The sequence below is a fragment of the Cladophialophora psammophila genome (assembly GCF_000585535.1).
Source record: "Cladophialophora psammophila CBS 110553 chromosome Unknown aczJe-supercont1.4, whole genome shotgun sequence".
NCBI lineage: Eukaryota > Fungi > Ascomycota > Eurotiomycetes > Chaetothyriales > Herpotrichiellaceae > Cladophialophora > Cladophialophora psammophila.
In genome coordinates, this window is record NW_006912925.1 from 178,275 (window position 1) to 193,211 (window position 14,937).

At 52.2% G+C, this 14,937-nt stretch overlaps 3 protein-coding genes across 3 annotated transcripts; 2 read left to right on the forward strand and 1 right to left on the reverse strand.

Annotated features, from left to right (window-relative positions):
* Positions 1–146: 146 nt before the first annotated feature.
* A1O5_02983 (uncharacterized protein) lies at positions 147–1,832 on the reverse strand (the record flags this gene model as incomplete). Its single annotated transcript, XM_007743596.1, has 2 exons — positions 147–1,639; positions 1,694–1,832. 2 exons carry the CDS (start codon positions 1,830–1,832, stop codon positions 147–149), a joined length of 1,632 nt encoding a protein of 543 aa, XP_007741786.1.
* Positions 1,833–4,690: 2,858 nt separating this feature from the next.
* A1O5_02984 (uncharacterized protein) lies at positions 4,691–6,658 on the forward strand (the record flags this gene model as incomplete). Its single annotated transcript, XM_007743597.1, has 6 exons — positions 4,691–5,100; positions 5,270–5,370; positions 5,429–6,142; positions 6,199–6,248; positions 6,347–6,379; positions 6,437–6,658. The coding sequence occupies 6 exons, from the start codon at positions 4,691–4,693 to the stop codon at positions 6,656–6,658; spliced, it is 1,530 nt and encodes a 509-aa protein (XP_007741787.1).
* Positions 6,659–9,617: 2,959 nt separating this feature from the next.
* On the forward strand, positions 9,618–11,224 carry A1O5_02985 (uncharacterized protein; the record flags this gene model as incomplete). The annotated part of the gene is made up of 2 exons (XM_007743598.1): positions 9,618–9,664; positions 9,733–11,224. 2 exons carry the CDS (start codon positions 9,618–9,620, stop codon positions 11,222–11,224), a joined length of 1,539 nt encoding a protein of 512 aa, XP_007741788.1.
* Between the last annotated feature and the right edge of the window lie 3,713 nt (positions 11,225–14,937).

The window sequence follows — 14,937 nt, forward strand, 5'->3', positions numbered from 1 at the left end:
TAAGGGAGGCCTCATCCATCCCAAAGTAAGAAGGATTCAAAGACCCTGTCTACAATCAGAAGAAGAGGTCATCAAGTTCACTCATTGCTAGCCAAGATGACGACTTCCGCCTCAATCTATCCAATCGGAGCTGACCCACGAAACACTCAGTGAGACGAGACATCTCCGGCATAATGCTGCCACCAGACGCCCATGCACGCAGCGACTACCAAATCACACATCTTCAAACCTTCGTCATTGATGATAAGCTTGCCCAGCTTAGCGCTATGGCCTTTGAACCCTCCACCAGCCTTCTCTCGTCCAAGGTCAAGGCTCATTCGAATCTGCTCGCTCGACTTGTCGAGCTGTGTCGGGTCCTCCGTGGAATTTTTCAATGAAGATTCATTGCCATTGCTGTCGCTGATCGAGAGCTGTTTTCGAGTTCTATGCGTCAAGATTTGGAAGCTTCGCCTCCATTGCTCCCTATTGGAAGAAGTTCCCGGGCGGGTGGCAGATGTGTCGTGAGAAAACTCGGGAATGTGATTCGCCTGCTTCTTGTTCGGATCCTTCAAACGAAGCGATGCCCATGGCAGATTGAACCGTAGTTCTGCAATATCTGCACTTACGCCTGGCATGGATGGATTCGCACCCGGAAGGAAATGCCGACATCGTAGGCTTTTCCCATCCAGGCCATTGCCGAAAGCACACGTCCCTTGCCATGGCGAAATGAAAGCGTAGGACTGCTTGGGTTTGCGGCTGAATGAATGAGACGCGTTTGAAAAGGACTCCGTAGAATCGCCCCTCCTCCTCGCCAAAAATGATCCATCATCGCTAGATGTCTGCATATAGGCAACCTTTCTGCGGAACCCGGCGCCTCCACCAGCTTCCAATTGCACGAACTTGTTATAACCTGGAGAAGTGAGCTCAATATCAACCTTCCGCAAAGGTGCTTCTGCGGTTTGCTGAACGATGCTACCCACGTTCCACTGACTACCAGAGGAGGGGTCTCTCCGGATCAGGGTAATGCGCAACACGCCAGACCGTGCATTAGCAGCCATGGGGTCTGTAGACGGGGCAGCAGAAAGCTGAAAAGAACGGTCAGGTCCAGAACCCATCGGCGATCCCTGATCAGTATCTGAGCGCTTAAGTTCATGAGGATCAGCCAGAAACACCGGCTGAACTGGCTTCCTGGCCAATCTGAACTGCGTTTGCGCATCTTCGATTGGGCTTGGGGATAGACCGTCGTCGCAGCCATGCGTCGTTGAAGGCATTGATCGGGCGCCAACAGGTTTGCTGGAAGCCAGAGCATTCAGATTGTCCCTAGTAGTTAGCCTGAGATGAGTTCCACGCGCAGCATAACGCTCTGCTTGGGTGGCAGTTTTTGACTCTGGTAAGGGCGGTTGGTAATGAGGGTAGCTCTTAGGGGGAGTCGGAGGTCTCTGAGAAGCAGGATAATTCGCATAAGGCGTAGGGGGAAGAGGCTTCCTCTGTACTGGCAGGACGTCATGGCTGCGACTCTCTGTGGCCTGTGCGGCTTCCAGTGATTTCCTCAGCGCCTCATCTTCAGGTCTTTCAACGTGAAGGAAATATAGACTCGACTGAACAGCCTCGATACTTATCGAGGCCTTGGTCGGTGGCTTCAGTGGCGTGAGGAATACATCTACATGAACTCAATGTTTGTCCTTCTCTTCTATGATTCCAGTCCTCCTCTCACCTTTGCTGCCTGGAACCCGAACAATGTAGAGCACAAGCGCATCATGGACCTCATGAGTCGGATTCCTCGGGTAGCGTGGTGGGTTCGCAAGCAAATTATTCAGCGAGGATATAGATTGAGCTTCGACGGGTGTATTCATGTGTGTCTGGGGGATTGAGATTGATGGTCTTGACGCCGCGACAAAAAAACTGCGCCGATGGCTGCGAGTAGAGTCGAAGGAAAGGTAGAGCAGAGGAAGTTGTTAGTTCTCAGACTTCCCGTGAATGGAAAAGGGCACTTCAATTCACGGAAAGGATAGAATCAGCATTATGGGTGATGCCTGCACGATAGACTGCGCATAGCTGTGGCGATAGCAATGGACAAATGGGTAAATGTGAATCTTGAAGCCTTGGAGCCTGATGTTTCGTAGGCCAAAATAAACTCCACCCTGCGCAATGTTTTGCTGATGACGCGACGCCTGTCGGAGAAATAACGGAAGGTTTTGGGGGCCGCTCCCGTGTTGCCCTGTGCTCAGCCTCATTCACATATAGCCACAGCCTTGCTTACTCATGTAAGTACTATGTAGGTCTGGTAGGATCGTACAAAATGAACTCTGTACCCCATATTTTTCCCTTTCTATTAACTCCATCGTGTTCCCCGTATCCGATTCTACATATGTACAAACCAAATTAGCAGGATGCCTCAGCTTTGCCCAAAATTGTCAAAACGCTAGCCAGAGGTCGTCAACGATGTACGTAGGAAACAGTCCTTCTCCCAAGAGCCGTATGCCCCATTTTCAGATATTCCGAGTTCTTCGCCAAGGCATCGCCCCCCAGGCAGTGTATGTCCTTGGTGTCGACATCGACCATGCTAAGGCCCCAAAAGTGAAGTAACACCCTCCGAGGAAAACCGGCAACAAGTTATCAATGGCATAAGGCCACCAGTTTGCTCTCCGTTGTGGGTGGCAGGGCAGAGCTGGACAAGCCCCCCGGCCAGATAGACCTCCGATGTCTCCACTGAACCTTTTCTTCTCTGTATTCTTAAGATCAACATTCCTCCTCAGAACACCCCTCTACTCCTAGACAAGCCATTTGCTACCCACGCCAGGCAAGAATCCAATAGTAATCACATGACTCTCGAGCATATCTGCTGAAACACGGCCTTCGGCCTACAGATATAGTTCTGAACCAAATAGATGAACTGACTCCGAACCCTAGTTCTATATGCACTTTAACTAGGTCTGACTTCGCGTTCCAGGTAATCGGATTCTGTATTGAGGTTTGGAAACGGGCTTGGGTTGCGTATTTCAAAGCAGGACCCAGGGGCGCCTGCGCCTTCAGAGAATCGAGTCTGCCTTGCATCTGTTCGTATCAGCGACGAGCTCGGAGACCGGGATAGAATTGCTTCGTAGCATGATTCTTTTTGATGATCCCGCGGATTGTAGATGAACAACAGCTTCAGAATGAAGCTAGTTCGGTTCAGTCTGACACTCGTAACGTAATAGCCCACGTGCATTCACTGCAGATAGCCACATTCTTGACTCGGGCGTTCCCCGTGCACAGCATCTTTCGCCTGCCAAGCAATACTTAGCAGTCCACGCCTCAGAGGTCATGAACATAGATCTTTTTTCCATGGATTCCTGTCATCATTCCACCGGTGAAATGGTGCAAGCAATAAAGCCTCTAATCTTCATTCATCTCCTTAACTCGCAGCCATAAGTGAACAGCCAGGTATCATTGAAAAGTAGGAGCTCTACTTGGTAACTCCCTAAGTCGGTAGATATGATGACTTCAGACATGATCACAGTGGTTCTCCTCTCCTCCTCAAAGAGAAATGTGTAGGAGCTTTAAAGTATGGAGAACAAGCTATCGGTGGGAGCAGCAATCGCTTGGATCCAACCGAATGTGGACTCAAAACAAAAATCCCCGTCGCAGGGTTTTCTTACAAGTTGTATTTTTGCTCTTTCGCCAGAAGGCTGCAGTTCGAGTCCATGTAACAAAGGCTTTCTTCTTTCTCCCTTATTCCCACAGGTGTCGACAAATAAGTAGAATTTTCCATCCGTGGTGTGCGAACGAAGCACTTGGCGCCTCGCCTTGGGCAACAAACCTAGCGCGATAGATGTTTGTCGAGGTGAGTGGATATGATGAAGGCCAGGCATCCGCCCCCATGTTACAAGACCTTCACATTGATTGTAGTTGTTCAACAGGCGCATCGTGTGGCTCAGCTCTGGGAGTGGCGGTCCCGTGGCAGCGATGACTTATTAGTAGCCAAGCACCGCCCCTTTTCTATATGGTCTTTGCCGTGCCCATTCCGGCGTCTCGCCAGGCTCGCAGGATATATTTCTCGTGCAAGGTCAAGGTCGAACTGGTTCTGATGTCGGGAATTCTCCGTGATACTCCGTATGACGTCGCGCTAAGAACTATTTGGACGCCACCCTGCAGATCCTCCACCACATCATGTCTCCACAACCCTTATAGTTGAGCCAACCACGAGCCCCAATCTAGTGCCAAGCCCCTGGGCTGGCGTTACTTGGGATCAGGGCCAAGCAAGGCTTGCAAGGGTCCCTGATAATCCTCCACGTTTTCGTTGCACGCAACCGCTCGCTGATCGATATGCCGACCGGCAGTGGTGGTAGTAGCATCAGCCAGGCGTCACTGCTGGAAATTCGCACTAGGATTGGCAGGTGCAGATACCACGAGAGAGAGATAAGGACCTGGGAATCCCCCCCAATCCTCACTGCACACACTATGGATATTTGGCACTCTGGTTTGGACATACATCCTGGCCGGGACCTCACGCTGGTTTTGACTTTGGGAATCACGGCTGTAGGAGATAATTGTGACGCTTCGTGACAGGCAACTTTACATCGAGGCCAAAAGCAATATTGTTTACCGTCGCTGAGCACGCTTGTAGGACAATTTCGAGCAGCCGGATATTGGACAATTGGACAGTCTCGAAACCCTTTTTCTCGACCACTTCCTCAACTCCAGGCTCTAGTTGATTGACTCCTTCACAATGATGGGTGCGAGCAGTGACTCCAGCCCTACACGCCACGCAGATTCCGTCGCAATTCTCGACCCCGAGAAGCATGCCGCGACGGAGCGCGACCATGGTACCAACATCGTCACTGAAGAAGACCTCGACTCCCTGCCGACCATCGATCATGCCGCTGAACGACACTTGATCCGCAAACTCGACTGCTATATCGTTCCGCCAACCATGCTACTCTACCTCGTCTCCTTTCTGGACAGAGTCAACATCGGCAATGCGCGGCTGTATCACATGGAAGAAGACTTAGGACTTCACGGGTCACAGTATCAAACAGCTGTGAGCCTGTTGTTCGTGACATATATCCTCTGCGAGACTCCGAGCAATCTCGTTATCAAGAGGCTTAGGCCAAGTCGGTGGATTGCGTTCATTGCCTTTGCGTAAGTCCCTACCATCCCACATTTGATATTTGCAGGATGTTGTGGGCCTTGGGATAAGAAACCAAATGTATTTCCGAAGAAGCAGAAAACGTGGCTTAAAGCCGAGAGAATCTCTCACCATTCAATCGCCGTGGAGAAGGGACACTGATACTGACACTTTCCCATGCAGATGGGGCGTTGTTGCTACTTTGACAGGCGTCGTCCAGAATTACGGAGGGCTTATCGCTTGCCGCTTGCTCATGGGCGCTCTGGAGGCAGGACTTTTCCCAGGTAACGAATAGCTGAAACATGTCGGATATATGAGTAGGGGAGAATTGACTTGTACAAGGTATGACAATATATCTCACCTTGTTCTACACCAAAAAGGAGATCGCGCTCAGAGTCGGCTATCTGTTTGTCTCGGCCGCCTTGGCTGGAAGTGTAGGTGGCCTACTGGCCTACGGAATCGGCTTCATGGACGGCGTGGCAGGCCAGTCTGGGTGGAGATGGATCATGATTATAGAGGGCCTTCCCAGCGTCGTGTTGGGAATTATTGTCTATTTCTGGCTTGCCGACGCCCCAGAGACGGCATATTACCTGTCTGAAAAAGAGAGAGAATTGATAGTTGTGCGAAAGCGACGCCATATCGGGCATACGACGTCAGGAGACTTGCTCCATAAGGAAGACGTGATGAAGGCCCTCAAGGACTGGAAGGTGTGGATGTTTGCCTTTGGCCAATTTGGCGTCGACACCATGCTCTATGGGTATTCGACCTTCCTGCCCACCATCATCAAGGGGCTGGGGAAATGGTCCACCGCCGAGACGCAGGCACTCACTGTGCCATGTTATGCGTTGGGGGCAATCACCTACTTGGTTGTCGCTTGGGCATCCGATAAATTCCAACATCGAGGCCTCGCCGTGGTTCCTTTCTGTGTGGTCAGCATCATCGGATATGCCATTCTGATTGCAGATGTGAGCCCCGGGGTCCATTATTTCGGCTGCTTCATGGTAGCAATAGGGCTCTACGTCTCAGTTGGGATCCCTCTTGCGTGGTTGCCGTCAAGTAAGGCTTTATTTCCCTCCCGCTTCTACCGTACAGCAACTGATTCGCGATGATAGATCAACCTCGGTATGGCAAACGGACAACTGCAAGCGGTATTCAACTTACTGTAAGTCCAACCCCGCCTCGAAAGGATGTGCTGCGCTTTGGAAGATCCATTGTCTTGAGCCCTAGTCATTCTCACATAGACTAACCATTGATCCGTAGATCGGAAATGCGGCCGGTATAATGGCTCCTTTTGTGAGTTTCGAACAGTGAATTTTCTCTTGAGAACTTGATACTGACGAAGCTGTGAAGCTCTATAAAACCAATGAGGCTCCTCGATATGTCCGCGGGCATGCAGTGTCACTGTCGATGGTTGCCATGGCCGGTTTAATATACACCTCGATGGGAGTCTATTTCTTTGGCCGGAACAAGAGTCGCCGAGACGGGCAGGAAGATTCAAAGATGGCTGGGAAGACAGAGGAAGAGATTGCGGAAACGGGTGACGAAAACCCACGGTACATGTTTACGTACTGATGACTGGGCCCGGGTGCCCGGCCGTCTTTTCTGGACATGGCCCACTGGCACGCGATCGAGGTCGAAGGTTAGGCAGCTCGCTCCGTGATGCCTTTTGTAAAACCTGCATCACTTTTGTTGCCCAGAGACCGCAGTGACCATTACCCTGGAATTTATTCTTCAGGTGATTTTAGAGACTTGGTGTACAAACAGCCTCCTTCTCCTTGCGTCTGCGTGTGAACGATATCGTCGAGCCGGGTCGAGCCGGTTCCTCCGTCACTGTAAATGCCGGCATCCCTGTCAGATGCCGCCACTATTCCTGTCCATGAAGCCGTTCGATATCGGGAGGGGTGACTTAGGCAATCATCAATCCCATCTTATTGTCGTGGGAAGGCAACCACAGCGCTGTTTGAAGTGCTCAGCGGTGACCCAGTTTTGCAAGTCGGCTGTATTGGGCTACTGACGTGTCACAAAACCCATCGAGGGTATGATGAATGGTTAGACACGATTGGCTGCTCCCGCCAACTGAGGAACACAGTGCACCGGTCACAGTGACGGCACACAAGAGGATGATTTGTTGGATCACAGGCGCCCGAGCTACTTCTGTGCTTGTCTGTCGGCCTGGCTTACCAGTTAGAGATCTGCCTGATATCTGGCAACAAGACATTGAGCCAACACAGAAGAGAGGATCCTTCCCCAGTATGTCCGACGAATCACAAGGGAGTCATGGGGCGGGCGTGTGGTAATCTGAGTGTCTCCTCGATGGGTACCACTGTGTGTTTGGTTCTCTTTCGCCGTGATTCAAGTGTAGAGGATATCCACCAACCAAGGCTCACTTTCCTCACCGTTCTCAGGCATATGCAAGACACGAGCATTTCACAGCACTGGGTATCCGTAGAATTGACCGCCATTGGGCGGAGGACAGGGATGGGCAGGAATAGTCGGCTTCGCGCGGTTAGGAATTTGGTTGGGCGATTACGATTTCGATTGACAGCCCTCAGCAACTTGTAGAGCAGAGGGCACCAGAGGGTCACCAAAAACGAGGCCGCTACCCCGGTAAGGACCTCGACGGTGGCGATGTCTCTCTTTGCTTGGGCCAAGATCCCTGTTGACCTGTCGACTACGGCCTCCCGTGATTCGTGGCTGCTGCGATGGATCCCTCTCGAGGGAGTTGGGGCGGTGCTTGGGTATTGGCTGTGAGGCACTTTTAGGCGGCTGGACTGGGCCATTCTATTTGAATGCCTTGAGTGTTGATTTGACCAACGAAAACAGCGAGGGTGGTCGACACGAGGTACAGGCTGCAGGAGGATGGCGGATGGCGGATTGTGGGCATGACAACCATGGCGACGGAGGAGACCAGCTTGCAGGGCGAAATCGTCTCCAATCCTGAGATCTCGTAGGGCAGAAAGAGCGGCTTCGCTCAGGTCTAGCCGCAGGTTATGCAGGAGACGAAGGCAAAAGCAAGCAACAGGAGAGCAGGGGCTAACGCGAACGAGGGTGAGGGTGAGAGTGAGGGTGAGGGTGAGAGTGAGGGTGAGGGTGAGAGTGAGGGTGAGGGCGAGAACAATGAACTCTCTGATGTTTACCAACAAAGTGATGGCGGTCCGGGTCGAGTGAATGATTGATTTTAGATTCTCGAGCACAACAACAAAGACTCATTCACATCATCACCACCACCATCATCATCATCATCCACCATCAGATCAGCCGTGGGGTCAAATCATAACAAGTACAGTTTATTTCTTGTTCTTAATTCTTGTCCTTGCCTTTGTCTCTGTCCCCTGTCTCAACCTCGTCACCCTGACTCCCTCCCCCCAACGAAAGCGGCCCTGAACCTTTATCAGTCATTACCTTTCCATTTCCGCAGCCATACAGCCATACAGCCACATAACTTCCGCACACACTCTCGTACGGACTCCCCAAAAGGTTGTTCGGTGGTGTTCGCTGTACTTGCATTGTCCTTGTATTCGAATCACCAGTTGAGCGACTTATCACGAGCTCGGCACCTGATCATCCTGGAAGTAACGCCCCTGCCTACTTAATACTTTGCCGCCTTCATGGTCTCCCATTGACAGCACCCTTTATTCTCGACCCGTCGATTGTCATCCTCACTGTTCAGCTTCGAGCCCTTAGAGGGTACGTACCGAGTACTCGCTTCGTACCTGTCAGCAGCCTTCGAACCCCAGAAATTCCAACGGCTTGTCTCTGTTTGGGCACACCTCCTATTCGACCCCCCTGTTCAGCCTAAAAAAGAAGTGGGAAGGAAGCGACACTCTGACTGTTTGAGGATCGCTGCCGTGAGAAACCAGCAGATCAGTCAGCACCGCGAACCCGCTCTGCCGAAGGTGTGAAAGTCAAGGGCGGCCAGGGTGCACAAGTTCGCTCGCTTGGCTGGGCCGTGCAAGAGCCAGAGCCAGAGCAAGTCAGAGCAAGCCAGAGTCAGGCATTGCAGCAAAGGAAGGAATCGGCGAGATTCCAAAGTTATTTGCCCCCCAAGCGGCCAAGCCCACAAGGTCCCCCCCTCCCCCCCACCCGCCCCTTGGGTCTTAACTGGACTCTCTCAGACTCTCACCCACCCACCGAACCAACTACAAGGCCTCAGCCAAAGCTACATCAGCGCCATACTTGTCAAAGCTACCTCGAGCCCCTCGCAATTGTTGCCGAACAGCACCAGACAAGCTCAAAAGCCCAAAGGTTTAAGGCCTAGTCCTCAATCTTCCGAAACCACCACCGCATCCATTATTATTGTCCACTATCCCAAAGACCCCCCGGCTCGCATCGTCAACCCGAGACCGTTCCCCCGTCGCCCGCTAATCCAAAGCTATCCCGAAGAGACGCGTCCCCCGTTTCTCACTCCAAAACATCTGCAACTCCTCGCAACCATTTTAAACTTATTATATTTCAGTGTTCGTTCAGCTACACCTTGGTGCATCCGTTGACCTGTCCGAGTTAAACTGACACGCCTTCTTTTGACGCGACAATGTCGCCTGTCGTTTATCCTTACACGGTCACAAACAGCTACAAAGGGTATGTTCTCGATAATGTTGCCGGGACCCCTGCACTGATAATGGACTAACTTGGATTCCTCGTACCAGGGGTCTCTTCATGCGTACCTACAGCCGCAACGTGCGGCGTGCCTGGGATGGCGAAGACTATCGTCCACCGAAGCGCCTTTGTCTCCACGATACCTGGAACGCGCCCTCTGCCGCAGCTTCTAACGAGAACATAACCCACCCTCTCGATCTCGAAGACAGTCTTGAACGCGCCATTCGAGAAACAAGTGTCGCAGCTCTGTCGTCCTCTCCTTCTCGGAAGAACAGCACCATTTTTTCCGCAGAGTCTCATGAAGACGACCTGGGCTCCAGTACCATCACCCCACCGTCCTCGCCACCGCCCAGTTTGCACCTCACACCACTCAATGTCAAGGCGCGAAAGCCTGTGTTCTCGTTCCTCGGCAAGCCCAAGAAAGAGAAGAAGGATCTCAAGAACGCGAAGCGGAAACGCGATGAGCAGTCGAGCGGACCTGGTAGGCCTGGAAGTACGCGTCACGACTCCGAGCCTCTATCAGAGATCTACAACTCCAGTTCACGCGCCCAAAGCTCGCAGCCTTTGGAAAACGAACAGCTCCCACCACAGGCTCTGGAGAGGACGTCGGTAGTGTGGCCGACAATACGGGTTCCGAAGATCGCGCCGCCGAAACAGAAACTCGTCCAGACGATCCTCGATTTGGGTCAGCCGCTTGTCCCTACGACATGTCCGCAATGTCAGATGTCATACACGCCTTCACTGCCAGAAGATACCCAGTTACACAACATGTATCACAACCGAGATAGCTCGGGGATTGAACTCGGAAAACCATTCCTTAAGTCGGCAATGCGTTGGTGCTATCAAGTCTCGCATATCCAAGGGAGCGTTGTGGTGGTGGATCGAAAGATGGCACTCCCCAGTCGACGAGTGGTCCAGAAAGTGCTGGGAATTGTTAACAAGGAGCTCGGGAGCGTGGACATCAAAGAGGAGGAATTGTGGAGCCAGCGTGTCCCGGATGGCGAGAAGGATGAGGAATCGGGTGGCCGTAAATGTGACAGATTCAAGGCTTTCTTGCACGTTATCGACGACAAGTGTGTAGGCATTTGCCTGGCAGAGCGAATCACCAAGGCTCATCGAGTCCTACCGTGCGAGACCGCGACCAGCGTGACCATCCCACTGAATGGTCACTTCAACCCTAATGGGCCCGCATCGCCTGCGGCGACCGAGACCAACGAGGAGGATCACAGCCAGTTTCCGCAGAGACCGCAGATTCCGACCCCGATTGCAAGCCCCACTTCTACATCGCGTCCATCGAGCATCAGCATTTCCGAAGAGACATATCCGGCGGTAGTGGGCGTCAGCCGTATTTGGACGAGCAAGGCTTTCCGTCACAAGGGCATTGCAAACAATCTTCTAGAGTGTGTTATGAGTCAATTCATCTACGGAATGGAAATTGAGCAACAGCAAGTGGCGTTCAGTCAGCCCACGGAAAGCGGCGCAGGTCTGGCGAGAGCATGGTTCGGGGAGGACGATGGCTGGGCTGTTTACAGAGAAGAATAAATTCGACACGTGTGTTAAATATGATGAGTGGAGACTTTGGCTTCCTGCGAGAGGAAGCGTTTGCATTACACGGACGGCCTACGGCAAAATGAGGCGGGGACAATCCAACTTTGGATTTCACTTGTGGATTTTAGAGGGGTTGGTATATGGAAAAGGTCAGGAAGGGCAGGAAATGGGGTTTCTCGGTGGTGTACCATCAGGGCGCGAGAGGCATCAAGAGCGAGAGACAGATCTTCCTTTGGAAGAAGTGGCAGACGAGTCGATTCGAGGAGATTGCGACTGATAGTCGAGGCTACGGACTCCAAGGACCAGACGAGTAAATGCTGAAGCAGTTTTGTTTCCCAAAATCCACCAGTGCTCTAAATTGCTGGCATGAGGCATTTTCCACCACCTTCGATTGTTCGGAGACCTCTTGCTCCAACCCCGTAATTACTAGGAGAGTCCACCAGGGCTTCCGGCTCCGATTCTGGCTCTCTTTCTGCGACAAAGCTTGCAGGGACTCGGGGAGCACATTTCTCAAGTTTGCGTTGCACCGGCGACGCCTTGGATGGTTCTTTCTCGAAGGTGACTTGGGCATTCTATTGGCTGCCAAGTTCTGAACTCTCTCGCACCATCGCGTCGGCTTCAGGCCCCAGTCTCTACCCTGAGATCGCCTCAGCGCAGCCAGGCTATGATTCTAACCTCTAAGAATACGAACAACAACATTCGATTCAGCCCGATGCGGCTGCCTGCTTCTAGGGCTGCACGAACGTTTGGTCAGTCGTGCAATGCGACGTGTGGGGATTTTCAGCTCCACATGTTGCGCCCGACACTCAGCCTCACCGGTCACCTGGAGTCAAAGGACTGTTTCCATCGAGATCTGCAAAATTGGCGTCTTGGAGATTCTAAGTGCTTGTACCTAGGCAGATAGGGCTTTGTCTTACTTTGGGGCCGATTGCTTTGCGGTCTCCGTTTGCACCGCCGAATAGCAAACTCTAGCGTGGCAGGCAAATCCAGAGAGAGTCGGAGTGATCTGAAACAAACTACTCAATACCAACAATACAATGCAAGTCCCTCTTGGTCAATCGAGGCGAGAGACCTGCCCTTCGCACGTTGCGCCTTGCCAGTGACCCCAGTGACCCTCTCGTCTGCCGCCTGTTCCGTGTGGATCTCAATAATGGCTCCTCTTCCTCCTCAGTGGCACTTCCCGGTATGAAGGGATCTCTTGACGACACGTTGGTGATTAACTCGTGTTTCACAAGTCCGCTGGTTTTGATTTGCCGCATGGAGAACGAGGCACGGGTGAGCCTCCTGCTAGTACTCGTGCTGCGAATGAGACGCGCTAATCGAGGGAGAGGCAGGGGTGGCCAACAGATTTTAACGTTGGGCATGATCTCCATCCAGTGAGCCAAGGTCAGTGCACGCTGTGGTTTGAAGATTGGGTCGAATATGTTATTTTCGGGTTGATATGCTGTGGGCAGACCAGTTTGATGGGAGTAGAGAGATCCCACTTGCCCATTTGCTGAGTCCTTTCGGCGAAATATGGAATTTACATAACTGCCCAAAATCCTACCGAAATGGTCGTGTCCGTGGCGAGAATGGATCTATGCCACGAACTAGATATATTTCCAACCGATCAAACCTCGTTGGCTGGCCGAGAGGAGGCCTAGACTCGATTCAACATCTTTCGTGGTCCACGTCGACTCATCGTCGATGACCATCCACAGTCTGCAGGCTGCAAATAGCATTCCCTCCACAGACTCTGACGTGGTGTTCGAAAAGTCGCCTTGTGGTTCACTGGGAGCATTGTTCACGACGGAACCAGCTCAAATCTATGCAAACTACCTGGGCCTTGTCGATGAAAGGCTTCGAGGCTTGCTTGGGTCCACACTGTCCTGGGTCGACCTCGTGGTTTTTAGCATGACAGTCGACCCTTGTCGACAACCACTTGAGGCTCTGCCTGAGCTGTTCAAGATTTGTCCTTGGTCCAAAGTCAAGTAGACGGTGGTCTTATTTGTCACAAATTGAAATGGTCATGGTACAGAGTAACAACGATGACGGATTCCCTCTTATTGCCATTCATTGTCCTGGTACGCTCTCACTGCGACCCCGGGGATCGCTACCCGACCTCGAAACGAACTCCTTTCTTTCATCCCCGTGGCCCGTGAGACCGGTGGCAATCATTACATATAAACCTGAGAGATTTCCCCCCAAGGCCTGGAGAACAGATAGTACGGCCGAATGTATGAAAAATCAACTTTGCAAGAACGGCCCGGTTCAACAATTCTTGTAGGTAGGGACTAACTATACTTAGTCCTACTCACGTCCGGCGTCAAGGACGAGCGTATGCACACTGTAGTTCTCGACTACAGACAAACCCAATGCTATCCGAAGTGCTGGCTTCTTCGCAGCGACCCTTCCAGCCTGCGAGTGACGGTTCAAATGACAGTGGCAACTGCATGGAATGCTGACTGTGCGACCGCATGACACTTTAAATGACAGTGGCAAATCCCAAAGGTCTTCTAACTTGGTAGGCGGCAAGGGTGTACAATATTACTCCTCCCTTACTCGCGCCACTGGCATGTGTGGAATCAGATACCACGTGGTACAGACAGCGGAACCGATGCACCAGAATTCACGCCGCAAAGAATGAGTGCTGCCGTTGCCGTGGCCAAAGACCCGGTCCTATCTGAGGCAAATCCGCACTCGGTTTGCCAGAGTTCTTGAGACGCTCATCACCAGTATTGTTGCGCCTCCATTCAAGTTGCTGATGGGCTTTCTGGCAGATTCCCAAGATGAAGATCAATATTGGTATCTCGCTAATTGATCCCGGGCGTTCGGGTGGGTTTCTTCCTGCCAGACCTTGACGTGTGCGAATTCCCTGGGTAAGTGCGGCTTTAATTGGGTTCATTCTGCTTTATCAACAGGATGAGTGCAGTCTCCTTGCACTCTGATAGGCCATATACCATGGAGCCAGTTTCCGCAGCAATTCTGGCGGGAGGGCGGGGCCCTACTTGTACAGTGCTGGTATTCAGTGATAAACACGTCTCGAGTGGATTTGACCGCCGCAGGTACTACAAGTACATAGCGGCTCCCCCATCTTTGGCCCAGGAGGCAATATTGGCGTCATTCCTGGATTGAATGAGGAGAGCGCGACATTGCCACCACCGCTGAACAGAGATTTTGTTCCGTTCGTTCCCGGCATTGTCACTTTCGGCCATGGACATATTCGCTGGAGCCGAGCGATCCAGCCGGCCGTAAGATGAGATTGGAGCCCGTCCGAGAGTGCTGCCACCGCTGGCAGTGACAGCAGAATCACGCCAGCACTTTGCTGCTCTTCTTACGTATCTGTGGCCTTGCAATGAACTTTGCCAAAGAGCTGTGTGACAGGTGTCAGACGAGCTTTTCGAGCAGGGCAACTCCCTGATGGCCTGAGATACGTAGACCTACATAGGCTTTGAGCCGCGCGTTTCGCGTGACACCAAGTCACCGCGGCCAATCGATAATCGGCCCGGCCTCTTGTTTGACTTTTCACTATTCGAGCGAGTCATACTCCTAAAATCAGTCGTTCGCGGTCCTAAGAGTCGCCGGCATAGACGAGAATACTAGTACCACGTAAGGAGGCCAGCCCACCATAGTCATGGCAGAGAATTGGACAGATACCATGGTATTGTAACAGAGCACTTCAGGGTTCGGCGTGCACGTGCAACAACGCACAGAGGCCTGTCCAGCAG